This window comes from Phlebotomus argentipes, unplaced genomic scaffold (assembly GCF_947086385.1).
Source record: "Phlebotomus argentipes unplaced genomic scaffold, Phlebotomus argentipes genome assembly scaffold_18, whole genome shotgun sequence".
NCBI classification, from domain to species: domain Eukaryota; kingdom Metazoa; phylum Arthropoda; class Insecta; order Diptera; family Psychodidae; genus Phlebotomus; species Phlebotomus argentipes.
Genome location: NW_026776177.1, coordinates 9,793,645 through 9,820,472, shown reverse-complemented (window position 1 = coordinate 9,820,472; position 26,828 = coordinate 9,793,645). Strand labels below are relative to the sequence as shown.

Genomic DNA, 26,828 nt, shown 5'->3' with positions numbered 1-26,828 from the left:
AGCGACCGGGAGGAGTGCAGAGTAGCGACGTGAGTAGATAATCATAAGTGGAGCTGGTGGGCACGAAGAGGCCGCGAGAGACGCGCGAGCGCTGGTGTGGAAGAGAGAGACTCGAGCGACTGTGGAAGAGGCGCGAGTCAGTACTTCGCAGTGCCCTGACTCGCTGAGACGTTTTGGTCGGTCGCAAGCTCGCCACGCAGCCAAGAGTTCACTCCTCCACAGCCTCTCTCTGGGTGATTATGAACAAGTGCTAGGCAGTTGCAAGAGTCCAGTTGAGCGAGCAAGATACGTTGTGAAGTGTTGTGTGTGCGCAAGTGAGGGAATTTGGCGGTGAGGATCAAGCGAGAGACAGCGAGGAAGTTGAGAGCGTCACAGAGCAGCGAAAACTGCAGAATGGATTACTTTAGCAATAGGAATTTAGCAAAAGTAAGGCAATAATCCCGATATATATTCCTGTTCCTCCGCGCACACCTGCTTCTGTGGCAATTTATGAATGTGTGCGGCGCGGGCAAGAACGATCGGGCGAGAAAGAGAGGTACTTAGAGAGACTTCACCACAAATTACCTGGTACACTGACCGTCGTGTCCAGTTAAGCGAATCTCTTGAGAGATGCCTTGAGAGGCGGCGAGATGGCGAAGCGCGCGAGAAGAGAGATAGGGAATGGAGATTCGAATGAGGAAGTACCGTTCTCGCTTGCGGAATTATTTATGCTAATCATTTCCCATCTCCTTGCAACCCAAGAGATTCTCACTGGCCATCCTTGGGGGCGCGCTGCGGCCGATGGTGTGTGTGTGCGCGCGCGCCTTTAACTGTGCGTGATCCAATTCGGGATCGCGGTGGCTCTTCTTCCACTCCGCCTTCTATGGTCAATTTGGTGAATGAAGTGTGATTTCATTCTTGGCCGTGATCGCGCCGTTCTCGAGAGCTCGCTGGCTGCGCGATGCCCATTTAATGTTTGTGCAATCGTGTGAGTGTTTGCCGAAGAGGAGGGAATACGATCGAGGTGAGCAAAAGAGAGGTTCAAGAGCGCGCGGCAAGACGTCTGGAATGCAGCACTTTACCAAAAGTGTTTCTCACTCGCCATCTATTCTCTCCCTGTTCTCTCCCATCTCTGCTCTCTCGCCCAAAACACACACTGAATGCGTGTGACTCTTTACCTTTTCCCCAGACCCCCAAAGTGCGCCCTCAGGATTAACAGTGAGCCGCGAATTCCTGGCGAAGACGACGTCTTCGCAAGAAAGGGAAAGTAATTCTCGCGTCGCATCCAATCCGTCCTTTATCGCCGCGCCAAAATGGTGTTGAATTGATCCCGATTCGTAGCAAGAAGTCAGTGAAAGAGGAGAAGAATAACTATTCATTCTCTGTAATCCCGCAATCTGACAATGAATAGAATCTCATCGCTCCCAATGAAATTCTCATGTGCCAAATAGTCGATGGCAATTTTCCCTTCGTGCCAATGGCAAAAAGGAGGTCAATCAGTGCTCGCAGCTGTTCACGGATTTGCTCTTCCTCGACGGTGAGCGGTCACAGGGTCAGCAGCGAATTGAGCAAGGATGGCGCAGAGCGAGTGCAAGTGCACAAGACATTCCTGCGCTCACTGCCTCTCTCAATAAGTACGCGCTGAAGTGCTAAAGACTCCACCAAATTGAAGGGCAATGACTCGGCGCAGTCATTCATTGGCGAAGAGAGTCTTCTTAGGCCAAGAAGGCCACAACACCGGATCACGAGCACGGGGAAAAAATTGGCGAGCCACACAAATATCGCGCGTGAGAAGATGAAGAACCGCTATTTGGGAGAAGATGACTCACAGACACGCGAAAGTGTCGTCACATCCAGTAACCATATTCTTCTTGGCCGCAGATCTTCGCCGTCCTCTTTGTCGTCACACACTACAAGTATACAGAGGCCGTTCAGCAGCTGTGGCCGGGCTCTCTCGGGCAGGAAAAGTGCTCCAGCGGAGGCGGACTCAAGTACATCTCGGGCGATGCCTTGACAGACAGCCCCGACTGCCTAGGCCCCAACAGTGCGCCCTATCCCAGGTGAGGCGAACCTCAAATTCACTTCGCAAGTGCCTCGGTTTGGCTTTCAGCGAAGTCTTGAAAAATAAGCTCAACTATTATCATTACAGTGCACTTTAAGAGCGATAAAAAGTAGAAGTTTTCTTTGAGTTTATGAGAGTTGTCTTGATAAATGTGTCAATTCCCACTAAAACTGAGATGTGTTAAATACTCAAAATTTTAAAGTTTAACATTCCAAATTAATAGGAAGAAAAAATAGTCCGCGCTATTCTTACTAAAACAGTATTAGAGTGTTTAAAGCGATTTGCTATTGTGTAAGAGAAGGGAAATTTGTCAAAATTATAAAAGAAAACAAGTAAATAATTAGTAAATCTATGATAAAACAAAATTACTGCAAATATCTTTCGTGTTCGTGCTTAAAATTTAGAGCCAGATTGATCAAAGAAAGCAAATTGGAATAATTTCTTTACATTTGTGACTCAGAATACCAAAGACTGTTTGATTTTACTAAAACACACTTTTCACATTCCTCAGTTTTACTGCGAATTTATCCAAAAATCAGCAAAAACGAGGATGATTTAAGATTTTTTTCAATTAATACACTTTGGACAGAAAACAATAAACGCTTTGATTGCCGCGCATTTTTGACTCAAAAGATCGTGTTTTTGAGAAATATCTGCGCCTATTTAGGCACAGCAGCAAGTCCGTAGAGAGTGAAGTTTTAGTGGAAGAGAAAATTGCAGCCTCGATCGAAAATTTAACACAGTTGCGTAGAAACGGTAATTCTTAGATTTGGCGGCTCGCATTTCCTGAAACAAGAACACGTGGAGCAAATTCAGCTTCTGTGACTTATGATTGGCGCGAGAAAGTGTTCGAAATCTCATTTATTTGTGTCTATTTATTGAAATGGGATTGATATCTGATCGGCAACGGCTACGAGTCGTTTTGCACATCGGCGCTAATGCCGGAATGTGAGAAGATCGTAAATTTGTCGCGACCGTTGCGGATCGCGCGGGCATTTATCATGATTGTGACTGTTGGCTATATGTCTTTCTCGGTGGTCACCCACTGTGCAGCGCAGCCGTAGCACGGACGTTCGCCAGCTGGAGTGCCGGCGGATCGTCGAGGCGCGGTAGACACAGCCAGCTGCCCACGCTGGACCCGCTCGCCACGCGCTCCGCCCTCCTCAGGGCCTACAGCACGGCCAACGCGGACGGCGCAGATGCACCAGGAAGCAGATTCGGTAAGACTTCACCTTGCGTTCTGTGCGCCCGTTCTCTAGCTCGCAATGCCCCAATAGCACACTTTCCGCCGCTAAACGCGAGATGCGCTTCCCAGTGTGCGCGCGCGCGCCTCTTTAGCTGGAAAAGAAAACATTCTTGCGACTTTTCACACGCGCACGCTGAGACTGGATTCCTCAAACTGGACCCTCGCGCGACCCATTGTGAGAGCGCAATTGAGGAAAGAGAGTAAACCCCATTTTCCAGTTTCCTTCCACCTTTGGAGTGAATCATAAAGATGTTTGTGTTGTTTTTTTTTCATCTCACATTCAAGTACTTTGCGCAGAAATAGGCACACTCTCACTCAATGGCTCGCATTTCTTTTATATTCCCTACTTTCGACATTTAGAATCAACTCTGCTGCGTTTCGCAAAACAACTCTTCACTTGATCTTTTTGGGCCACTTTGGACTCTCATTGGAACATATCGTGAAAGAGAAAAGGTCTGTTCTAAGTGGCTTTTTCTTAAAGAATAAATAACTGAAACGATTAGGATTGACTGAGTGTCGATCAGCCAATGTTTAAATCAGGTTTTTCTCAATATTTGCATGGTTTTATCCCAATTTTTCTTATGATTTCACAATTATTTATGCAATTCAAGACTCTGAATTGAACAATAATAAATTTACATTAATCTATTTTCAAACTTAAAGAAAACTGATGTTTCTGGCTTAATTTAATTTTATTGTCGATCAAATTCGTTAATTTGTGACTCGGAATTCACTATTCATCATCATTTTCAATACTAGAATATAATATCATCTAAGAAATCATCTCTTTCACTCTGATGGTCTTAAAGTCAAGAGAGTTTTGCTTCTGCTGCAGCATTTTCCAATGATTTTCCCCCCAATTGAACGGAATGAGAGAGGAATTCAGAAGAGCGGCGGGTGAAGATCGTCAAAATATTTGAGAAAGTAGGTTTGACGTGACATGCGTGAGAATTGAGGTGGGTTTCCTTTAATGTTTCAATTATCAATTGAATGTGATTTTATTGGGAATTCAATCACGAAATGTGAGGCATTGTGGCTCTTCGGGCAGACAAATTAATTGACTCCTCTCTTTGTTTCCACCCACACGCACCGCGTGTGTGCAATCCAATTGAGAGTCTTCGCGAGAGTGGAAGAATGAAATTTGTAAATAATATATTCTCCGTTTCACTGTCGCGCTTCGAGGGGGGAAAAATGAAGAAGATGTGAGAGAAGAAGCGGTGAGAGGAAAGATTTTCAAGAACGCCAATGCGAACAATACCAAATTGTCTTCAATTCTCGCACCAAATTCGCTGCAATTTTGGCTCTATTAGTGTCTACTTTTGGGAAAGAGATGTATTAAGAGAACCGTTAAGGGATAATTTGATCTAAGGCGAAAATTGGGAACATTGAGATCTTCATTGATGCCTTTGGTTGGCCGCTGAACGCACTTTTCCAGCACACACTTTTCTGCAATTAAGATCCGCGCGAAGGTAAATCGAACAGCGGTTTTTTCGCAATGGAACGGTTAGATCAATTAATCCTCCTCATCATGTCGATTGTCTTCGATGAAGTTGTGCGCACCACGAAGAGGAGAACATCGAGAGACAATAGATAAGATTTTCCAGCCGATGGCGAGGTGGGAAGTGGAGAAGACCGCGCGCAGCTCAAGAAACTTGTTCTCGGATTTTACCGTTCCGTGCACATATTTGTGTTATAGGCACGTACATATAACATAAGAAGATCTCCTATATATGTATTAGCATAACAAATGTGCCATTGATTCTTCACTGTTCTCTTTCGTCTTCTTCTACTTCCAAACGGCGCACAAAATATGCGCTCCTCTTTTTATGTCATCTGCATCAAGAGTACCATCGGCATTGCTGGCCGCGCACATAAAACACTCGCGCCGTGGAAGTGCGTCGCTTGCCGGCGGGCAGTCGCTCAGCCGCGCAGTGGCGAATTGATGGGCATTTCCCATTTGGCGAGTGAGAGTGGAAAGAAGCAATCTAATCGTCTCTCTTGTCCGCAATCCAGGTCGATCTGTAAATCATCCCGCGGCGAGCGTCGATGGCCAGTGCAGCGGAACGCCAGCGAGATTGTGCAAGACGAGGTACAACACCACAGCGCCCATGTACGGCGTCAGCCTGACGTCTGGCCAGCCGGTGACGATCGTCCAGAAATTCCCTGACCTGCTGCAACAGGTCGTCTTCGAGGTGTGCGAGTGAGTATCGCGGAGAGAGAGAGAGATGTGCGGGAAGTGCAAAAATGCCGCCTAATTGCACGTCCATTTGCAGGTCATCGGAATGCGACGTGGTACGCGGTGAATGCACACAAACCTATGTGCCCTACCTGTTCCTCGTCATTCCGCTGGGCCCTGTCACACTCACGGGGCAGGACTACGTGCTGGTGGAGAGTGGCTGCGTGTGCAAGCCCAAGTACGCGACGGGCGCACCGCAGGAGCCCAACATCATACCCTAGAGCAGCGCAGATTTGCATTTTCTCTCACTTCAATGTGCGCGCGTCAGTAGCAGTTTGTGGCCACGAGTGCCAAATGCTGCAATTGGATCTACAAGAAGTTTGCAGCAGAGAAGAAACTGATGGAAAATGTATATTAATTAATAATAGTAGAATATAAGAGTGATTTTGAAGGAATTTCTTTCGTATTTCTTATCACTTCCGTTAGAACTATGCTTTTGAAAGAAATTACACAGTAGATGGCGCTGTTAGTGTTGACGCGCGCGAGCAATTCTTAAAACATTCACGCAGATTGATGAGCTCTTCTGTGAACAAGCAGTCTCTCTAAACTTCATATTATGATTCCGTCGTTTTGTACAGAGTAAAGAGAATAAAAATAATTTTGCTGAATCAATTGTTATAAATTTGTTATATTCAAATCTCCTGCCATTTCTCTTTAGCTATTGATACACCTTCTTGCGGAAAGTAGTAGAAATTGTGCTCGAAACTGAGGACACATTTGTTATCATCGCTGCTAGAAAAGAGTGAATTCCTGCAGAGGGAGCCATCTTCGGAGCCTGAATATATAAAGCGAAAGGAAAATCATGAGCAAAGAAATACAAAATCCAAGTAAAATGCTAAATATTGAAGCGTGTGCTTTTTCCTGTAACATGAGAAAAAGCAATTTATCAAACGAATAAATCCTCTAAATCACTATTTTATTCTGATAGTCAAAATTATTATAATTATACTTTTCACTCTATTTTCATACAATTCTCTGTTCTTCAGCTCTTCTTAACACCTTATGAAATAACATGCAATCATTTCTCACTGCGCTTTGTATGCTTCTTTCCACTGTATAAAAACTACTTAAAAACTGCCTTCTGAAGGATACTCTTAAGTACGTCACTGTCATTCCTGCTCGAGGATTTCCTCACGAGCAACTGTTCAAATACTCTTATGCGAAATCATAATAAATTAATAAATATACGTGTGATTCTCAACGCATCGCGGGCCGCGATTCGCGGCTGTCCATTGTCTTGCACACCGTAGAAATCCAACTTCGCCAAGGTCTTTGCTCCACTTTCTGCTGCTGGAATTGTCCAGGAACGCTTGGTGTTCGCTCTTGTGATCCTCCTACACGGAATAGTAGTAGTTCTCGTGCTTCTTCGAGAGCAGAGGACGCGTGAATGGCGAAAACCAGGCGATGGAGAAACGCCCAAAGACCGTCTGGATGTTTTTCCACCGCGACTTCTTCACCCAGCGCGCCTCCTCTTTCTTCAGCTGCTCGATGCCCTGCAGAAGAGTGGAGAGAGAAGTGTTAGAAGAGCAAGAGCAAGGAGAAGCAAGACGCAATCGCACAGACCGTCTCGTCATTCCAGATCGCATTCAGTTGGGTTCCGAGCATGATCATCGTGAAGACGGCAAAGAGGAGCGCCTCGAAGGTGAGAAAGAGCAGGAAGATCACAGTGGCAGGTGGGGAGTAATTGGAGCAGTTCCTCCACTCCGTCCGGATGCAGTAAGCGAACTGATTCACGGTCAGGAAGATCGCGTGGGCAGAGATGACAGCAATGTAGAGCTGAAATTATGGAAATGAGGCCAATCACAGCTGCAAATGATCCCTTATCACTGCTTATCACATCACAACATTCCAGCCGCTCTCTTATCAACGTGGAAAAGAGGTTTTTTTTATGCGCAAATTGAGGTCTCCCTGTCGATAAACACTCACCGTGAAAAGCACGAAAAACTTCTGATTGTTTTCTCCTGCAAGAAAACAAGTAAATAAACCAGAGATGATTAGTTACAGGGATAGAGAGAAGCCCAAGAAGTGTTCTCACCTATGCAAGAATTCACCCACGGACAGTGATGATCCATTTTGCGAACTGTCGGGAAGGAAAGGGAGCGTTTTAGGGCTTCCGGCGTGAGAAAATCACCGAAAAGACGGAAGAAACTCACCACAAACGCGACACACTGAGCAATGATGCGCCCTGTCCGGCTTGATGCTGCAGCACTTGGCGCACTTGAAGAAGACTTCGCCCTCGCGCAGCCCCATCTGCTGGATCGCCTTCTCGGAGGCGTTGCCCTTCGGCACGGAGCCCTGAAAGCGACACTCAAGGCGTGAAAATCTGCCCTCCGCGGGAAGCGCAATGTCTTGGGACTCACGGGATCCGTGAACATCGTCCTGAGGTGGGAGGCGATGGCCAGGAAGGCCAGGGCGTTGAAGATGATCATGTTGACGATGCTGTAGATGGGATAGGGGCTCGGCAGCAGGATCACCGTCATCACCACAAATTCGGCATACAAGATGAGCAGCCACGTGAGGATGGCACAGATGATGCCGCACACGTCACGCACGAACCAGAATCTGCCGTTGCAGCAGCGGTTGTGGTGGTCGGGCTCCCACGCGCGCCCCCGGAATGTGTCGTAATGGTAGTCCATCTCGTCGGCACGCCTAAATCCGCGGCTGTCCGCCAACAGGCATATTGCACTCGCTCTCCTGCGCCGCCAAGTGTTCCGGGAGCTGCAGAAAATGGTCTTGCTAACGATCGAAAGAGAATCTCAGGCTGCTGAGCACGGATGTCGAGAGATTTCCTGGACAGAGCAGCAAAAAGCCCAATCACTCTTTGACAGTTCACCTGATTCGCCATCGTCAAACTCAACGAAGAAAACACCAGGTAAAAAACTCCCGCCAAAAACACACAAAACGTAACCTCACATCTGCTTTATTCACTGCTTATTCCGGATTCCAGGAAGACCCTTCATCTTAGACTTCTGAGAAGGCTCCTTGGAGGCACACTCGATCGCTTTGATGACATTCTTGGGCTGTGTGAGGAACCAAATCCACAAAGCGCGACGATAAGCCCAGAGTTTGTTGGATCCCTGAAAACGAAATAAAAATCCATGAAATTGAGTGACTCTCATCATCCAGAAGACGTTCTTCTGTCTCACCTTCGGCTCGAGATACTCCTTGATGAATCTCTCCTTCAACTGCTTGAGCTGTGCCTCATTCTGCTTCGCTAGATTGTCCAGGAAGTAGAGTTGATGGGAAGTTTGTGGTGACATCCGAACAAGAGTGTTTCCTGGGCCAAGGATCAGAGGCTTGAGTGACAACTCAATTTGGCGGAAGTTAGAGAGACTCTCCATCAGCTGAACATTCCTATTGGGATTCAGGATGAACTCGACAGTTGTCTTCTGAGGCTGGAAGCTGAAGTTGGACACCACAGATTCCAGCCTTTCTTCGTCGATGTTCCACACAAAGTCCTGCATCGAGGACTTCTCCTCCTTGCTAAGAATCGAAAGGAAGTGCTTCATCTTCTTGCTGTCCACCTGATTCAGGATCCACACGAATTCGGCAAGATTGATGAACTTTCCCGTGAACTGGTCAACTTCCTTCAATCTCTCCATACGATTCTGCGCTCTCTGGAGCTTTATCTCCTGGATGTTCGCGAAAATTTCGCGCTTCTCCCTCGTCAGCTCCAGCTTCTTCCCTTCCACACACTCTGTGGTCAATTCCTCAATCTGCATCTCGAGGATCTCAGTCTTTTGGCTCATTTCCGCCATTTGAGAGCTGCAAAACCAGCAGAATATCATTGCAAAATGCACTTATTTGGGATTTTTCAAGCACTCACTTGACTTCCTCGGTCGAGAGGGAAGATTCCGGGAAATTGTCAATCATCTCGATCACAGACTCGAGTCCAGCAACATTAATTCGCGCCTCCAGCAATTCATCATATCGCTTCAAGCTGTCCTCCGCGCAGAACTCAATCCTCCCGCACAATTGCTGCGTCAGCTCCAAGGATTCGTCAGTGTTGAAGGTCGTCATGCACGTTTCCAGGCGCTTCTCGGCCATTGACATGTTCCTGTTCAGCAAGTCCATTGGAATCTGAGCAGCAGCCAAAGTTTCATCGGGATTCTTATGCATTTTCCTGAGTTTCTCCACACAATCAATCTTCTGCTCGAGCAGCGAAGCCAATTCAGCCTCAGATTCCTCCACTTTCTCCCGCCAAATCTCTGACTGTGCATAAGAATCAGCTGATTCCTTCGACAACTCCCGGAGCTCCTCATTCACCATTTCTAGGATGTTCCTGTCGATTGAACAACGCCCAAAATGATGTCAGGCGATCGCCAAGAGACTTCAGCTACTCACCCCATCTCTGCACTCTGCTCTCGATACTCTTTTTCCGCTATTTGCAGAGCTTCCAGCTGTTTCTCAGCTTTTGCCACATCGTCTTCCGTAACCTCGAAAATTCCCGGAAAATCCTTTTCGATGTCCTCAATTTCCCCATCAAAGCGTCTGTTGTTTGCATTCTCCCACATCGAAGGACTCACGTAATTCTCCTGTGTTATATTCTCCCGCATCCAGGAGAATAAGTTCTTCCACTCTTCGTCGTATTCCAGGAATTTGCCCTCAAGAAGCTCCCGCTTCGCAGCCTCAAAATCCTTGTCCAGCTTTATCTGTGGAATTAGGAACATGCGAATGGCATATATATCGTAGATTATCACATCAGGCATTGAGGAATCACTGGATTAGGATAATTCTTGAGGAAAATCAGAAGAAAAGCGAATAAATTACCCTATTCATTGGTCCTGTTGTTTTCTGTTGCACAAAAGCCAAAACAAAGTACGAACATGACGTTTCGTTCAGTTTATTCTGGCGTACTTGCATGCAAGTCAAGTAAAATTGTCTCGACTCGCGAAAAAAATTCCAATATTTTGCCTCTACTGTTGTTTTAGAAATAAACCATCACAAGAGTTCATGCTAAAGGTGTTTTCTATACCTAAACCAGATTTCTAATGTCTCTTGTAGTGAGCAATTTAACAAATTTGATGCTCCACACAAGGCTCGACACAGAATAACAGTCTTCTGCATTCAAAAATTATGGCACGGCGAGTTTGACGCGCTGTCATTTCGTTGTGCGTGTTTTTTTCGGGTGTCGCACACTCGAGAGAAAACAGAGAGACTTGTGGCCCGTTTGCATACTTCCCTTTATTCCATCTTCACAGCTCAGCGCGGAGCGTGAGAAGTGATATCATCCAGCGCGCCTGTGGCCAAGAAGAGCGCTGCGAGTGCTGATTGTGTGCATTTCCTTTGTGTGCCAGAGATAAAACGCCAGCGAAGCGCCCAACAATGGCCAGGTAGCCTCGCGTTTATCGCCTCTGCACAGCGGATTTCTGCCAAGTCCGGAGATTTATTGGAGTGCGAGGAAGACACGCGTGGAGTCAGTGCTCGTTCATGAGATTTGCCTGGCGACGGTGCAGAATGAGCAATCCAGACGTGCCGATCGGCGTGCGGAGCCTGCAGTTCCTCAGCGCACACCTCTGCCCGCGCCTCCGGATCAACAGGCCCCTCTGGTGAGTTTCTCGCTTGCCTTGTCGACACTTTTTTGCCCGGAAAGCGCGCGCGGCTGACTCACCAGCTCTATTGGCTGTGATTGTCGCTCTGGCGGAGGGAACAATTGGATTCCCGGACGAAGTGAATGCCCGCGAAAGCTCATCTTTTCTTACGTAATCCCTCTGCATTAGTGAAAGAGATGTGTGTTATTTCCATCCTCATTTATTGAGCAAACAACATTTTTGCTTAAATGGGTTTTAACAAGTGTTTAACCACTGTTTGCCATAAACACAGTCCAATATCTTCGCATCTGCTTCACTGCTCACAATATTTTCGTCTGCTTCTGCGCCGCATTCTCCTGATCAGGAATTCACAGCTTCCTCCAAAGTTGCACGAGAAATCGGTGTGTTTTTGCTGGCAGAAGATGCCAAAGATGCGACCTCGGCAGAGGTTCAGAGTCAAAAAGAGGCCGAAATTTGGAGAAACTTCGTGTCTGAATTTCGCGTCCTTGAAAGCGCCAGCGGAGAAAATGAGAAACAACCGAAAGGTCCCAAAGTTGCGGGAAACAAGGATTTAAAGACCTTTTAACTGGCTTTTAAAAGTGACTAGAAATTGAGTCTGTTCTGAATACATAATAAGTGCAAATTAATAGATATTTTATTAAGCTTTCCAATCCGGGAAAATTTATAGAACAAATTTGAGCAAATTGTCGGTTGAGTCAAAGGCATTTTTCCTGCTATTTAAAGAGAGTTTTTGTCGCAATTCGGTATTAAATGTGTTCCAAAGATTCCAAATTATTTCAAGTGAGGCAAAATCTTCTCATCGCTTCAATTGATGGGCTTAAAACTATGATAAAAGGCCTCTAAAGTCATGAAAGTCACACCAAGAGGAACTTTCTGCTGACTATATAGAAAAAAAGCTGTGGAAAAACCGTGAAAATCAGCGAAAATATTATTTGTTATCAGTGTGAATTCTAATTATGTCACTTTATGCCTTTTTCACTTGCCTTTTCACGCTCTTTCGCACCCCGAACGAGCGCAAAGTGATTGGCAATTGAGGCTTAATGCGATAATGACGGTGCACTGAACTGCTTCTCTCCTCCTTCAGCTTCAGATTCAGCGTCCTGGCGCTGACCTACATCGCCTACTGCTGCTACCACTTGACCAGGAAGCCCATCTCGGTGGTGAAGTCCGTCCTGCACCGCAACTGCTCGACTGTGGCGCTGCCCAAGGGCGTCCTGCTCAGTGATGCCATCGACAACAGCACCTGGTGCGACTATCCGCCCTTCGACGGCCCCAATGCGTCCGCCCTGTTCGGCACGCTGGACTCGGCCTTCCTCTTCTGCTACGCCGCCGCGATGTTCGCCAGCGGCTTCATCGCGGAGCGCGTGTCGCTGCGCTACTTCCTCACGTTCGGCATGCTCTTCTCGGGCATCTTCTGCTATCTGTTCGGCGTGGCCAAGACGTACGGCGTGCACTCGATGGCGTACTTCGTGTTCGTGCAGGCCATGGCGGGCATCTTCCAGACCACGGGCTGGCCGGGCGTGGTGACGGTGGTGGGCAGATGGTTCGGCAAGTCCAAGCGCGGCTTGATCTTCGGCATCTGGAACAGCCACACGAGCATCGGCAACATCCTGGGCTCGCTCATTGCCGCCAATTACGTGGAGAGCGACTGGTCGCGCTCATTCATCGTGCCCGGCCTGATCATGGGCGTGTGCGGCTTCATCCTCTTCCTCTTCCTCGTGGACTCGCCGGACAGCGTTGGCTGCACAGAGCGCCACGCGGAGCGGCGCAGGGATCAGTACTCGCGGGTGGAGAGCAATGACAGCACGGACGACTCCGAGCCAGACGACACGGACATCATCGTTGGCGAGCAGGTAAGCGTAGAGATTTGCTCTTATCGCGCGTGTTGATTAACAATATTTGCACCAGCATGAACTTCTTCACCTTTCTCTGCATGATCACTAACAGTGTGTTATTTCTCTCTTTTGCCCGCCATCAGGAGGTCAGTGGAAACGTCGTGAGACCACTTAGAGGCAGTATTAACACTGTAAGTGCATGAACATCTCGATAGATTGACCTCTTTCCAGATCAATTGCCGCCAATTTGAGGCGTCAACTAATCGATTTATGGCCATTCTGAGGGTGTAATTCGTGTGATTTGATTGGTTTTGGACTGAATCAAGTTCATGATCAGTGTTTTCTTTCTTTGTGGAATAACTGTAGCAAATGGAAGTAATTTAGAGTGGAGATGTACTTAAAATACGGGTCAACTGAGGTTGACAGAGATTAGAGATTAACGACTCAATTCAACTTTGCATTCCATTCATATCTTATAAGACATGAGTACTAAATAAAACGTCAAATTCTGAATTTATTTCCGTGATATTTGAAAGATAATAAGATAAGCAATGTGAAAACTACTTAATTTCTTATACAAAATCATTATGTAGAAAAATTTTAACAGGTTTTTTTTTATTAAATCTCATTTTTGAGGGTTGAAATTCATATTTTATAAAATTCTGCTGAAAATTAAATCGCATAACAAATATCGAGATTCTTTATGGATTTGTTAGGGCCTTAATCAGCGCCTTACTATAATCCTGTGTAGGGAAACAGTGAAACATCCTTGTGATCACAGACAATTCTCTGGAGATTCGAGAGATTCTTGAGCAAAAAGGCAGTTTTTTTTGGCGTAAAATCAGATGATTAGGAAATTCCATTCGCTTTACCCCATTTGTTAAAATTAGCAAATGAGTCGCCTGCCTCCAAAATGTAATCTCTGCAGAGCGTTAGAGGAAAAAACCTTATCAATTGTCGGGCAAAAAAGGACCAGAAGACGTTATACTGTGCGATTTAAGGTCGCGCGATAGACAATCTGTGGGCAGACTTGCTGGTGCGTCTTGAGAAACGCAGTCCAGTCGTGACCAGCACATGAAGATAAGCATTCACGTGTGAAAATCATGTTAAAGATGGCCCAAGAGACAAATATTTGTCACTAAAACACCCATCGTGTGTGATGTTGACGCTAATTGCCGCACTTTTTCTCTGCTTCGCCAGGAAGTTACCATGAGAGCGAATGAGCGCAGTCCGATGCTGGGCGGCGCTCCTGCGCTGGCCGCCAATCATGAGGCCATCGGCTTCGGTGGCGCGCTGCGAATTCCCGGCGTCGTCGAATTCTCGCTCTGCCTCTTCTTCTCCAAGCTCGTGAGCTACACATTCCTGTACTGGCTGCCGCTCTACATCCAGTCCTCGACGACGCTGGGCGCCGAGTTGAGCGCCGACCTGTCCACGCTGTTCGACGTGGGCGGCATCATTGGCGCCATCGCGGCGGGCATTCTCTCGGACTACACCAACATGCCCGCCAGCACTTGCTCGGGGATGCTGGCCGTGGCTGTGCCGATGGTGAGTTATCTCTGTTGACACGGGCAGTCGCCTTATCGGCTGAACTCGCGCGCAGCAGACAAAAATGCGGCCAGATTCACGTTCTCTGGCCAATGAGTTGCGCTGGAAGTTCGTGCCAATTTCTCTGCTTCTCTGATAAGGAAGATGTTTTCATGTTGATCCACTGCACGTTTATTGTGTGCGATAATGATGGAGAAAGTGCAGTTTTCTGTTTCAATTTAATCGACAATGTGAAACACTTCTGTCTTATCATTTGCAATGGTGTTGATCACATTTGAGGAAGAAATGCTTGAACAAATATGCTTAGTAAGATCTTTGCAAATACTCAAGATATCTGTCTCTTATTCCGTGAGTCACAAATGATACAAAATTAGACTTGTAGGACCATAAAGGAAAATAAAAAGATTGTATAAAGTTTACGAAACGCCTAAAGTATTTTTTTATTTAATTGTTTTTGCTCATATGCAAATTTACATTCACGAATCTTAAAATTTGTTTAATTGTCTTGCTCTTCAGTTAGTGCAAAAGTAATGGGCGTGGCAATTAAGTGGGCGGGGCATCTTTTGCTCAATTAACTATAGAGAACTCGTAGTGAAACGTCAAATGAAAGTCGTACGAACTTTCACGCTGACCCAGAAGTTTTTTGTGATGACCAAGTTTGTGTGTTTCATCATGCGAAAAACCGTTGAGATTCCTTTGCTAATCTGCCTCTTTTTGCCTCCACAGCTGCTCGTGTATCAGCACTGGGGCACGCTGTCGCTGCCCGTGAACATCTTGCTGCTCTTCGTGGTGGGCATCCTGGTGAATGGACCCTATGCGCTCATCACGACGTCCGTGAGCGCAGAGCTGGGGCAGCACAGCTGCCTGGAGGGCAACTCGAAGGCGCTGGCCACTGTCACGGCCATCATCGATGGCACGGGTTCCATAGGCGCCGCCGTGGGGCCGCTTCTGGCCGGCTTGGTGTCGACGTCCGGCTGGGAGAATGTCTTTTACATGCTCATGATCTCCGACGTTGTGGCGCTGCTGCTGCTCGTGCGCCTCGTGATGAAGGAGTTTAAGCGGCGGAAGAGGAATGTGCGCATCGAGTAGAATTGATGCCAAAAAAGCGCGCGCGCAGTTAAAGTATTCATGAGAGAGAGAAATAGCCCAAAGGTTCTAAAGAGGTCTAATTAATGCCATGTAAATATGCAGATCTGTTTTATATCTCTCAACTTGTTGGTGTAATGATAATTTTCCTTATAACTTTAACTTCTGTTAAATATTCCTTTCGAATGATTTTATACATTTTATCATTGAGAACTTGAGATACACTTTTCGCATCGAGAGACGCACATAAAGCACTGTCGTCAACTTTGCAGACAATAAAATAAAAGTTTTGTAGCTATTTTACGAATATTCCGCCTTATCAGAGATAAGATAATAATATGAGGCGAGGAACAGAGAAATCTTGCATTTTCCGCCCCTTTTGTAAATTTGAGAGCACTTGAAGTAGTCTAAGAAAATGGACGAAGCGTGCAAATTCTTCACCTTCCCGACCGTTATTCTCTGCATTGTGGTTCTGGTAAGGCAAAAGAGAGCTAGAAGGAAAGGGGCGCCAGAGTTATAGCTCTGCACTTTGCAGATCGCCTGCCTCATGTGTCTGGCACTCGTGTGCGAGTGCAAGCAAGAGCACGAAGAGTGGCGGCGGAAGAAGGCTGTTGAGGAGAGGCCAGAGAATGGCAAGATCAAATATTGCACCATTGAGAAGACTAAAATGATGCAAACTCTCGATAATCTCTACGATGATAAGGAGAACAAGGAGAAAGTATCTCGCAACTCATCAATCACCACTGTTTAGCACGGACTTTTATCTTGTATAAAACAATCTTGTGTAATAAAATATATTTAAATTTACGAGAAACAATTTTTTAAAAATCTTGTAGTGCAAAAGGTTCATTTCAAAAGGACATTTTCTCGAAAAATATGATTACAATGTTAATCAATCTTCAGTTTATTTCCACTCAAAAGCTCCGAAATCAACGATAAATACGTGCATATAATACATGGTTAGGTGAAGGACACGCCTTCGCGCGTGAAGGCAAACACGATGGCTCTGATCAGGCCGTCGCGCACGGACTCGTTGGGCATCCCCACGCCGAACGTGAACGTCACGTCCTGGCAGACCTTCGTGGGCTGGCACTCGGCCATGGGATACCAGCCCACCTTGTTGAACACGATGCCGATCTTGTAGCGCTTGTAGCGCTGGATGAACACCGGCCGGTCGAAGGAGATCTCCAGCATGCAGTCGAAGCGCACCTTGGACGTGCAGTGCGTGTACGTGAGCCGCGAGCCGCGGCTGTCCAGCAGGTGCGCGTACAGCAGCTCTGAGTAGCGCTCCGGCAGGCTCCCGTCGTGGTAGCGCTGCATGTTGGACTCGCCCAGCACCTGCGTGGGCACCTGGACGCCTGTGATGCAGATGCAGCGGTTGACGGAGAAAGTGACGGAGCAGTCCAGGACGCTGGTGTTGAGGTAGTCCGTCTGGTGGCGGAAGTTGCGGATGCAGTAGTGACGTTGCGTGTCCATCATGTTGCGCACGTCGTGCATCTCGTCCACCAGCGGCGACGAGCCGGGCAGGAGCCTAGCCGGCGACTCCTCAATCGTCTGCGGTGACGGAGATTCCACCACGACATTCTGGATGCGCGTGGAGCGGCTCGTGGAGAAGCCCTCGGGCATCGTGCACACGGAGTTGGGACTGGAGATGTTCATCAGGATGGCGAAGGCCTCGGTCTGCGTCAGCAGGCAACTCCTGCCCGGTCCCTCGGCGAATTGCTGCGGCGTGAGCGTGAGGAAGCGGATCCGCTTCAGCGCTTCGCGGATGTCGCGGCTGCGCGACTCCTCGCCGGCGTGCTTCTCGGCGTAGCGACTGATCGCGTAGTAGAGAGACAGCTCGCTGTCCACGCTGAGGTACTCCTGGTCCAGGATCGTGAAGATCGTGCTCATTTCCACCTCCTCGAAACTGGGATCCTGGAGCACGTCCATCGTCTTCGTGCAGATCATCTCGACGCACGTCATCATGAGCTGGTGCTCGTCGAAGAGGCGCGCGAACTCGTACGCCCGGCACACGTTGCTGGGCTGCAGATCTGCCCAGAGGAACTTCGTGCACTGCTTCACCACGAAGGGCAGCATGTACTTCTTGGCGGCGTAGCACAGCTCGCACGCCTTGTCCACGGTCTGGATCTGGATCCTGTCCATGTAAATATACTCCAGCAGGGCCTTGAACGCCTCCGGCTGCACGTCGCAGATGGGAATCGGGTCACTCTTCTCAGCCAGGCCGCCAAAGAACATCGCCTCGAACACTGGCGACGCCATCGCCAGGATTAGTTTGTGTCCGGAGATGATCTCCTGGTTGGACGGCGCGCCCAGCAGGAAGTGACAGTCCGCCCACTGGCCAGTCTCCAGCAGATGCTGCCCGCGAGCCTTCATCTCGTGCTTTGTCACTTGCCAGTCCAGGAAATCCTGTGCACAGACAAGAAAAACAGTCAGCCTTCACCTGATTTCCTGCTCCCTCGCATTCCTCACCTTGCTGCTGCCCTCGCCAGCGTCCTCCTCAGCCTTTGCACCACTCATTGTGGCGGACATTTGGAGAATTTCTCCCTAAATTCCAGTGAAAATACACAAGTGAAAATATACGTAATTTGTTTTTCTCAGTCTTCTTCTTCTTCGCTGCGAAAGTGTCTGAAATTCTGCTATAAAATCTGTTATATTTTGAAGATTTTGAATCTTTGCCAGTGGCGTGCAGTTTGACAATCGCCAGTGAGAAGTGTGGTTAGGAAGTGTGTTTTCCGGGGAATTTTCCTGGTTCAGGAAAACGTTGTAAGGCAGAGGAAGAACAGCTGGAAAATGGGTGAGCGCAAGGGTCAGAACAAGTACTATCCGCCGGATTACGATCCGCGCGCTGGCGGACTCAACAAGTTCCTGGGCACACATGCTCTCCGGGAGCGCGCCCGGAAGCTCGACCAGGGCATCCTGATCATTCGCTTCGAGATGCCGTACAACATCTGGTGCGAAGGGTGCAAGAATCACATTGGCATGGGCGTGAGGTACAATGCGGAGAAGAAGAAGGTCGGCATGTATTACACGACGCCCGTCTATCAGTTCCGGATGAAGTGCCATCTCTGCGACAATCACTTCGAGATTAAGACGGACCCCGGAAACCTAGACTATGTGATCATGTCGGGCGCGCGGCGACAGGAGAACCGCTGGGATCCAACGCAGAATGGGCAGATCGTGCCGGATGACAAGGAGATGCAGAAGAGGCTGTTCGACGACGCGATGTTCAAGCTGGAGCACACGGCGAAGGATCAGGAGGCGGGGGCGGCGGCCAAGCCGGTGCTGGGGCGTCTCTTTGAGCGGAATGAGGACGTCTGGAGGGATCCTTATGAGGCCAATTCTCGTCTACGAACTGAATTCCGCTCGAAGAAGAAGGAATTGAAGGCCAGCGAGGAGATAGATAAGACTCTTCTGGACAAATCCAGTCTGGACATTGCTCTGGTGCCTGAGAACGAGGAGGATCGGCACATGGCGTCCCTCATGAGTCTCCAGTCTGTGAAATCTTCCGAAGAAGAGGCAGCAGAGCGGCGCCAGAGCGCCATAAATCAACCATCTCTGCCAGGAAGCAACATTCTCTCCTTCGGCGGCATCCGGGCAGAGAGGCTCCTCAGCAAGAGACTCCTGCCCACGGATCTGGGCATCAGGAAGCGTCCTGCCGCCACGGAAGTCTCGCCGGAGTGCGAGAAGAAGCCCAAGAGTCTCGTTGGCGACTACTCGAGCAGCGAGAGCGACACATAAAAGCGCGTATCACTTTCCATTTGTGCGTGGCAATGGCGTTATCAGGGAATTGGGAGCAGGAACACTCCATGCGGGCTGCAGTTGGCCCACTTTCGCCCCGCCGGCTGCACTTCCGCGCGCAGCACACTTTCCAGGAGAGGCGCTGATGGACTTCAACGAGTGGTGAGTGGGGAACCTGTTTCTCAATTGCCTACTTGATATCGCGATGATTTTCTTGTATTTTTGGGCCTTTTCGCATTCAACAATTTGCGGTCTGAAAAGAATTTGCAATATCGAGGCGCCTTCCGTGCTAAAGTGCGATACAAGCATTGGACATCAAGTGAAAGCCAATTAAATTTACTACTCATTTCTCAAACCAAAGCCAGTTAATGCAATACTGTTTTCATTATAAAGTTAACAAACTTCATTAAAACACCATTCAGGTAGATTTTCTGCATTTTGAGTCCCTGGAGTTGAGAATTTCTCGTATTTCGTACCTGATGAAGTAGTCAAAATATTGCCCATGATTTATGGTTCTTGGGCCATTCTTAACACCGCACTTGCGCTGCTGCGCTCTTGGATGGCAGGTGCGCAGCACGAACACATGTGCAGAAGTCCACAAGGCAGAAAGTCGAGAGAGCTTCTTGGAGTGTTGGATGAAAATTGGAAACTTGGAGCTCTCGCGGCATTGGAATTTAGACACCGTTTTCAGTTCTGTTGCTGATGTCTTTCGCTGCGGACGTGCGCTCGTCTTCCGTGTCCACAGTTGAGGAGTGAGTGTGCAGAGAGAGAGAGAGAGAGAGGAGAGAGAAAGAAGTGAAGAGAAGGCGGATGGAAGATTTTGATGTGAAATTTTATTATTTCGCGAATGTATGCTGGATGTTGCAGTGAAATCAGTTGTGTGTGAATACGTGTCAAGAGAATCTGCAAGTGGATCTGTGCCATTTCTCCGCGTGGATATTGAGAAGAAGAAAAAAGCGCTGTGTGAATATATTTTCGGATGGTGAAAGAAGAGAGGAAGCGTTAATGCGCAGCGGAGAGTCTTGTGTTGAGCATTCACCTGTGATCGGAAGAGGGCGAAAAGCAGGGCCAAGGAAGGGCCGAAGAGTGGATCAGGCATTATTTGGGTGGCAATGAGAGAGTGCGCGCAGACGAAAAAGTGGAATAAGAAGTGACCAAGAACTGGTGTGCGCGCATCTTGGCCGTTTTCGTTGGCGAGGAGTGCTGCTGAACAGTTGCCGGACGAGACGCAGAGTGTGTGTGTGGCGAAGAAAGGCGGCTGGCGAGGCGGAGGAACGGGCGCGAAGGAAAGAATGCCACAGCAGTTGACGATGTCTTTCGGATATTAGGTGTATTATATGCCGAGAGGTATCAATTTGGGTCAACGTCTTGTCGTCTCCGTTTCTCATCTCTCTCTCATCTAGGTTAGTCAGCGCGAGAGACGCAGAGATGCTCGTCTCTGCGGCGATCTATCAAAAATAATAATCTTGGGGCCGGACAATTGATGAATTCTTCAAATTATTCTTTGCGCAAGACTTTCACAGTGGCAGCAATGGGAATAGCAACACACTTGCGCGACTGTATTTGCAAATCGGCTTGAATTGCATAATGAAAGCATACCGTTTACATGTGATGATTAACAGTTCTTCGCTGGAGAAATGGTGTGGAAGATCGACTTTCTTGGAATATTAACACTTAACTCGGGCCCATTTTATGCGAAATTTTGATTTTTTTCAATTCAATTAGTTATTCTGAAAGTGCAAAAAGCACAATTAAGTTAAGAGTTGCGTTGGAATTGTGAAATATGAAGAAACATTCATCGTAAGTGCAAGAAGATTCTATCTTAATTGCATCTGAAGACTCTCTCAGCTTAATAATCCGGGTAAAAAAACCACAGATTTATTTGCTCAAGTGTTTTGCCATCTTCACTGTTACTATTACTATTGAAGACGATGCGGTGAAAGTTTTCTGTGTGCTTAGAATGCTCTTGTTGTGAGGGAATGCGACTCTGGAACTTCCGTTTGGTCACTTTGCTCAGAGATTATTTGGTGTAAATGTCTTCCAGGTATTTTCTGTAAATTGCAAAAGGCAGATTTCACAAGAAGCTAACGGAAGAGCCGCCGAGTAATATTTCCACCATCTGCGACTTATTGCCATTCCGTGCCAATTTGCAGAATTGTGCCAATTAATAATGACTATTTAGTGGCAATTTGGGAACTCTTCTATATCGCAAGTGTTTCACTATCTGGCTGTTGTAAATTTTAGTGGCGCGTCCGTTAGTCTTGTTAGCGAGATACTTTGATTATTTAAATCCACCAGTGAAACACACACTTTTTCGCGTCACACATTCAGTTGATTGTGTATTGAGAAATGTTAACAAGTGATTTGAAAGGCGAGTCAATTGACTGCTCTTTGCCGCTTTTTAATCTTGGTGAATTGCAAAAAGAAGGAGAGTAATTAATACGACAGAGACAATAAAGTCATTTTTATGGTGTGCTGTACTGTGATTTTCACTGGTGTGGTTTTAATATTTTTCAAACAATTGGAGCGGAAATGATCAAGATTCCTTTTGGTGTACTTTTGTTGCTCGACAGCTTGAAGGTCTTCATTTGCATCTCTTTTCAGTTTCTCCACGCTGCAATTCATCAATTCTTCACCTCTTCTTGGCGCTCTCTTCACACCCTCAAATGACGCCCGCTGAAGATGGGCTAGAAGCCGCGCTCCGTGAAATGTGTGCGATGTGAAGTGCAGAAGAAGAGATTGCAAATTGCGGCGCAAGAAATCGAGAGAGAAGTGAGAAGAATAAATTTACTACAGGAATCATCAGTAATAACAAGGAAAAGTGTGAATAGTGAGAAGAAAGATGAAGTTGAGAGACTATTTTGGATACTTTTCCCTCCTGATTCTGGCATCATTCAATGGTGAGTGGATAAATATTGATCATAAACATCCGTAAATTCGCCTATTTCACAATTTTTCGCTGACGATTTGCGAGAGAAAGAGAAAAGAAAAAAGTGAGTCACAAGAGCATGAATTCCCTGGTTGCTAATCTCCTGAAAGAGTCTTGTGTGTGATCGATTAAAAAGTCCGCCCGCGAGATCACGGATGTGGGAAGGTCTCACTTTCACTTCGTGTCTTTGCCCCGTTTCGCTTCTCTCTCCCCTGATGGCTCAAGCAAACTGTACGAGTCATTCGGCTTAAGAGACGCTTAGTGGTGTTGTGCAAAAATGCAAATTGAGTCACAAATTGTACAATTGTTTTCCCAATGTGTCATTTGCGACGCGATTTCACCGCCAGAGTGCAATTTTCTCACGTGCAATTCGTGACTTTGGGACATTATTACGCGAGAGATGTGACGCTAAAGATGCATTAGATTCATTAGATTTCTCTAGATTGCCATTAAAACAGCTGATTTGTGTGCGGATTTCTTGGAGGAAAGTATTATAAGTTTGTGGGTTAATTGAGAAATTACAAATAGTTGAAATTACAAATTAATAATGCTGCTAGAATGCAGGATATTGCTCAACTTTCCACACACACGCTCAAATAATATTCATATCGATAACAAATGCTAAGAATTGCATTTTCAACGGACATTCATTGCGAAATTGTGGATGAATTTGTGAACCTTTCTTGTTTCTCAATCACCTTTCAATGTCCAATTGCGTGGAAAATTATGAATTTATTGCAATTGCGGTATGCAATCCAATAAATATTCGTTCTCGTCAGTAATCACCTTATAGACCATCAATATTGGTTGGAATTCAACACTGGATGACTATCGAATATCACTTGTTTCCTTCTCATGCGATCGTTTTAGTCTTCGTCTCTGCCTTTGGAGATGGGCTGAATTCAGGCTCTCCAGACGGTGTTTAATCATAATGAAAATTGAAGGGTGAGAAGAGAGATTTCATAATGAAATCGCCCTCGAATCTCAACTAATGGGTTGAATGATGAAGAAATGATTGATGATGAATATCTCGTGAGAGTATTTTTTAGCTGTCTGACTCTTTTTTTCCCACCCAAATCATCATTGCACGCCACGATTAATTTTCTTCCCTTTCCATCAGAGATTTGTGCAATGATGGTGATGATGATGAACTTATCCACCTGATGCCTTTGTGCCCTCTCACGCTGCGCGTCCCTTTCGGATGGCCTGTGGAAGTGCATTCGAGGCACGCACATAAATTTTCTTTCTTCAGACAATCTTTTGTAGGCCACAAGAGGTGCGCCTCAAATGGAACAGCGGCGCAGAGATTGGATAGCATTCTTGATTATATGACGCTTTACTTTCTGCGCTCTTTCAACTCAATGCATACAATTTAACTTGCAGATTGCAACCCAGTTCAGTGACTTGATTTCAGTTCAATTCAGTGTCAAATTTTGGAGATTTTTCATATTATGTTTCACACTGAGTTGGAAGCAGTTCTGAGCAAGATCTCGATTGTGGAACATTCAAAACACAGTTTGAAGTTGTTCTTTCACTTCTTGGATCTCTTTTAGGTGCGTTTCTTGAAATCACAAACCATTTTCCTGCTTCAAACGAAAGATAAAGGCCAGAATGTCTTGATTTAATTACTCATGAGAAGGTTTTAAGCTAACTCTTTGGAATTGAATGCAAGATTTGAACTTAATAATTTATTATCATCATTGATTCAGTGTCAAAATCATAATATTGCCATTGAGAATATGTTCAAAGTCAAAGTTTAACAATTTCTATACTTCTCCAAAGCACAATTGGTGAGGAATGAATATTTCATTCCGCCATGAAACGCAGTTAAGCATCGTGTGGCGGAGAAAAAACAATGCAGTGTTAAGATTTGTGAGAAAAAGCAGATTCTACAAGATGTGGACAAATGGAAATTACATTTGTGTCTCTTCTTCTCAAGAACATGCGGAATGTGTTCTATTCTTCTTGCGCTGCACCTGAAAAAAGTATATCGAGGAGACGAAGTTGGAAGCGTGCAGAATGAAATATTTCTTCCTCTCTCTTGGGCAAAAGGGAAGAATTTCCGCTTATCATTGTTCTCAATCATTTGCCACATTTGCATTTCAATTCTTGAATTTATTCACTCTCAGCGACACGGAATTCCCATAATTCCTCGGCCTTTACCTTGCGCGAGATCATGAATTTTTATTTTTCACCTCTTCTGTGTGTCGCCAATTGATTCACTTGACTTTTTATCGCGCAACTCTTTGGCTCTCTGGCGTCTTTCTCACAACAATTTAATCAACTCATCGGCATTAAAACTACTTTGCTTGGGATGGCTAAAAGCCTAAGTGTTCGGGTCACTTTTCGTTTGCTGGAGGAGCGAGATGAAGACAGAAGAGAAGTGAACAAGCAATAGACAATTGTTGGTAAAACAAATGCCAAAGGAAAAAACTCCGCCACTAAACAATGATGAATTCATTTCATTCTGCGAAGTCTTGAATGTGAATTCTTCCAGTTGTTGCCAGTGACGCTTTCTACTCTGCCTTTTTTTCCTCAGCCAGCTTCTTGCTGTGCTGCAAAAATGTTGATTTATTGCGGTTTTATGCCTATATTTGCTGAATTAATTGGAGATCATTGAGAGTTTATGGCTTCCCTTGGGGAATTGCCAAAAGAGTTAATGCTGTTCAGGAAAGTGTTTGAAATGGCGCTGCATAGATCTGGACAAAGATGAGTAATTTCAACACAATTATCATATCAAATTAAATATAATTAATGTACAGAGACTGGCAGTGTGAATGTTCTTATCGCTTGAACAGAACTTATTCAGATTTTGCGCGCTCGCGTGATGAAATTCACCGGAAAATGCTATTAAGTAGAGGTAAACTGAGAAGATTGGAGGTTAGGAACTCGAGTAATTGCGTGCTTAGAATGAATTAGTTGCATAATTTGTGATCAAAATATAACTTTCCTCTTCGAAATGTTAATTGTCCTACGAGTTGAGTGTCCTTCCGCACAATTCCTTCACTTTTGATTGCGCACTTGTCAGTTTGATGATCCTTCCTGCAAATATTTCATATATTCAAACTGCTATCAATTAGTACAGCGCAGTTGATCTAGAATGATCAACTCTATCGCACGAGATCTTTCTTCTGCACAGAGTAGCAATTTCGCTTGATGGCTTGGGTGAGTTGCTCTATAAGGGATTTATGGAATTATAGGTATTACCATCTATTAAATTTGTAATTCAACGGAGCGAAAAGAACGGATTCTCTTGCAGAGCACACACAGGAAGAGTTCTTGGGTGGAGAGAGAGAGAGAGAGAGAGAGAGAGGAAAAAAAACTAAAGATTGCTGTTAGAATGCCAATGATTGTTGTTTTGTCCACCCAAAAACCTATTTTACATTCTCGCCGTCGCTCTCTCTCGCGCGCAATCTTCTCATTTCTCCTCCTTTGGCGTGATGCTAAAGTCAAATAAAAATCTATTAGCACTTTTCACATTGGATTCCTGCGTACGAAGTGCGCGCGATGTTGAAATAAAAACAGTTAGTTGATGGCATTCGTCGTCACACCTCTTCATTTGTAGATTGAATTCACTCTGTGTGTGGACCTTTTTGGTCTTTAGCGCGCCTCTCTGTGAAATTTCTTCGAGAGAAAGGTGTCTTTGAGCATATTTTTGGCGCATTCTTGCTAGCAATTGGGCTCAATGTGAGGAGAAATGATTGATGACGCTGGCGAGAGTGTCCAGAGGCTGCATTGGCCGTTATATAATTGGGCATTCCATCGCTTTGGCACCACCCTCGAATATCTGCCACAGTTGAGACAACAGCGAGAGAGACTCAACTTTCCACAGCACATAAAATGTGTTTAAAATGTATAGTAATTCCAGAGAGACATTATAAGTTGGTATAATTGCGAAAGTGCAGCGAAAATAGACAATAGGAGAAAAACGTGGATGGCATATTTGAGGAGGTTTGCTGGGCACAAAAACAGTCGTATAAGGCAAGTGATGTTAAGAGCCTGGAAATCACTTCCACAGATTTATTGTTGCACGGCTTGGTGATTTTAGAAACTCTCCGAATGCTATTACACTTCTGTCTTTCTTGTACATTATCCGCAATTCACATGGTTTGTGTACTTGTGGATGGAAGAATGCAAATTGACGGGGTAAAAAATGGCAGGTTTTCCCCTCAATAATCTCTTCATTCGCTCGGCTTAGGAGGTTATAAATTGGAAATGGATACATTGGGAGGAGTCGACCATGTGTTGAATGGGCGGCAAAAGGAGCAGAAAAGAAAGTTCTCTCGTGTTCTTTGCCAAGCAAGATACCTTTCTTGATTTACAACCTCCACTCAGACTTGGAGAATTTACAATTGCACACTGAACAAATAATGTACAAATTTCGGGTGCAACTAGAGAATTCACTTAAGATGTGCGAAACATGATAAATGCTGTTTAAAGCAGAGAATTTTTAATTGATAAATCGCTTGAATGTCAATCTCAATCGCTGTTTGAAGGTACTTCTTCTGTAGTTTTTTTTTAATTTAGCAACAATATAAATTGGCAAAAAAGTATGGCATTAATTGTACAATTAATTTGGAATACTAATTCAACACACATGCCCAGAAAAGTCAGTGT

General features: G+C 45.9%; 6 protein-coding genes across 7 annotated transcripts; 3 read left to right on the top strand and 3 right to left on the bottom strand.

Annotated features, from left to right (window-relative positions):
* The first annotated feature begins 20 nt into the window (after positions 1-20).
* On the top strand, positions 21-6,024 carry LOC132259541 (uncharacterized). Its single transcript, XM_059757213.1, has 5 exons — positions 21-426; positions 1,861-2,039; positions 3,095-3,261; positions 5,301-5,487; positions 5,561-6,024. Exons 1-5 carry the CDS (start codon positions 394-396, stop codon positions 5,742-5,744), a joined length of 750 nt encoding a protein of 249 aa, XP_059613196.1. The 5' UTR covers positions 21-393; the 3' UTR covers positions 5,745-6,024.
* Positions 6,025-6,422: 398 nt separating this feature from the next.
* On the bottom strand, positions 6,423-8,363 carry LOC132259615 (palmitoyltransferase ZDHHC3). The gene is made up of 6 exons (XM_059757323.1): positions 7,884-8,363; positions 7,677-7,818; positions 7,559-7,603; positions 7,450-7,484; positions 7,087-7,299; positions 6,423-7,016 (listed from the first exon to the last, which is right to left on the bottom strand). The coding sequence occupies exons 1-6, from the start codon at positions 8,157-8,159 to the stop codon at positions 6,858-6,860; spliced, it is 870 nt and encodes a 289-aa protein (XP_059613306.1). The 5' UTR covers positions 8,160-8,363; the 3' UTR covers positions 6,423-6,857.
* Positions 8,364-8,441: 78 nt separating this feature from the next.
* Positions 8,442-10,348, bottom strand: LOC132260042 (interaptin-like). The gene is made up of 5 exons (XM_059757947.1): positions 10,294-10,348; positions 9,868-10,175; positions 9,350-9,805; positions 8,670-9,288; positions 8,442-8,600 (listed from the first exon to the last, which is right to left on the bottom strand). The coding sequence occupies exons 1-5, from the start codon at positions 10,300-10,302 to the stop codon at positions 8,448-8,450; spliced, it is 1,545 nt and encodes a 514-aa protein (XP_059613930.1). The 5' UTR covers positions 10,303-10,348; the 3' UTR covers positions 8,442-8,447.
* A 314-nt stretch (positions 10,349-10,662) lies between these two features.
* On the top strand, positions 10,663-15,555 carry LOC132260087 (glucose-6-phosphate exchanger SLC37A2). 2 transcript variants are annotated; one of them, XM_059758011.1, is made up of 5 exons: positions 10,663-11,072; positions 12,160-12,928; positions 13,054-13,101; positions 14,111-14,455; positions 15,182-15,555. In XM_059758011.1, the coding sequence occupies exons 1-5, from the start codon at positions 10,954-10,956 to the stop codon at positions 15,542-15,544; spliced, it is 1,644 nt and encodes a 547-aa protein (XP_059613994.1). In that variant the 5' UTR covers positions 10,663-10,953; the 3' UTR covers positions 15,545-15,555. The 2 variants fall into 2 exon arrangements, with proteins under 2 accessions (XP_059613994.1, XP_059613995.1); XM_059758012.1 differs by lacking the exon at positions 13,054-13,101.
* Positions 15,556-16,495: 940 nt separating this feature from the next.
* LOC132260088 (BTB/POZ domain-containing protein 6-B-like) lies at positions 16,496-18,165 on the bottom strand. Its single transcript, XM_059758014.1, has 2 exons — positions 18,014-18,165; positions 16,496-17,950 (listed from the first exon to the last, which is right to left on the bottom strand). The coding sequence occupies exons 1-2, from the start codon at positions 18,071-18,073 to the stop codon at positions 16,502-16,504; spliced, it is 1,509 nt and encodes a 502-aa protein (XP_059613997.1). The 5' UTR covers positions 18,074-18,165; the 3' UTR covers positions 16,496-16,501.
* Positions 18,166-18,241: 76 nt separating this feature from the next.
* LOC132260109 (coiled-coil domain-containing protein 130 homolog) lies at positions 18,242-22,116 on the top strand. The gene is made up of 2 exons (XM_059758047.1): positions 18,242-19,444; positions 21,887-22,116. The coding sequence occupies exon 1, from the start codon at positions 18,335-18,337 to the stop codon at positions 19,280-19,282; it is 948 nt and encodes a 315-aa protein (XP_059614030.1). The 5' UTR covers positions 18,242-18,334; the 3' UTR covers positions 19,283-19,444; positions 21,887-22,116.
* Positions 22,117-26,828: the final 4,712 nt, after the last annotated feature.

What these genes read in the sequence shown, in the direction of transcription:
- LOC132259541 (XM_059757213.1), top strand. Translation starts at nt 394, where the DNA reads ATGGATTACTTTAGCAATAGGAATTTAGCAAAA. An exon ending in GCAATAGGAATTTAGCAAAA is followed by an intron (nt 427 to 1,860) that starts GTAAGGCAATAA and finishes TCTTGGCCGCAG; the next exon opens with ATCTTCGCCGTCCTCTTTGT. An exon ending in GTCGTCTTCGAGGTGTGCGA is followed by an intron (nt 5,488 to 5,560) that starts GTGAGTATCGCG and finishes GTCCATTTGCAG; the next exon opens with GTCATCGGAATGCGACGTGG.
- LOC132259615 (XM_059757323.1), bottom strand. Translation starts at nt 8,159, where the DNA reads ATGGACTACCATTACGACACATTCCGGGGGCGCGCGTGGGAGCCCGAC. An exon ending in GGACGATGTTCACGGATCCC is followed by an intron (nt 7,819 to 7,883) that starts GTGAGTCCCAAG and finishes TGTCGCTTTCAG; the next exon opens with GGCTCCGTGCCGAAGGGCAA. An exon ending in CTCAGTGTGTCGCGTTTGTG is followed by an intron (nt 7,604 to 7,676) that starts GTGAGTTTCTTC and finishes CCTTCCCGACAG; the next exon opens with TTCGCAAAATGGATCATCAC.
- LOC132260042 (XM_059757947.1), bottom strand. An exon ending in CTCTCGACCGAGGAAGTCAA is followed by an intron (nt 9,289 to 9,349) that starts GTGAGTGCTTGA and finishes CTGGTTTTGCAG; the next exon opens with CTCTCAAATGGCGGAAATGA. An exon ending in AGGAGTATCTCGAGCCGAAG is followed by an intron (nt 8,601 to 8,669) that starts GTGAGACAGAAG and finishes TTTCGTTTTCAG; the next exon opens with GGATCCAACAAACTCTGGGC.
- LOC132260087 (XM_059758011.1), top strand. Translation starts at nt 10,954, where the DNA reads ATGAGATTTGCCTGGCGACGGTGCAGAATGAGCAATCCAGACGTGCCG. An exon ending in TTAGAGGCAGTATTAACACT is followed by an intron (nt 13,102 to 14,110) that starts GTAAGTGCATGA and finishes CTGCTTCGCCAG; the next exon opens with GAAGTTACCATGAGAGCGAA. An exon ending in TGGCCGTGGCTGTGCCGATG is followed by an intron (nt 14,456 to 15,181) that starts GTGAGTTATCTC and finishes TTGCCTCCACAG; the next exon opens with CTGCTCGTGTATCAGCACTG.
- LOC132260088 (XM_059758014.1), bottom strand. Translation starts at nt 18,073, where the DNA reads ATGTCCGCCACAATGAGTGGTGCAAAGGCTGAGGAGGACGCTGGCGAG. An exon ending in CTGGCGAGGGCAGCAGCAAG is followed by an intron (nt 17,951 to 18,013) that starts GTGAGGAATGCG and finishes GTCTGTGCACAG; the next exon opens with GATTTCCTGGACTGGCAAGT.
- LOC132260109 (XM_059758047.1), top strand. Translation starts at nt 18,335, where the DNA reads ATGGGTGAGCGCAAGGGTCAGAACAAGTACTATCCGCCGGATTACGAT.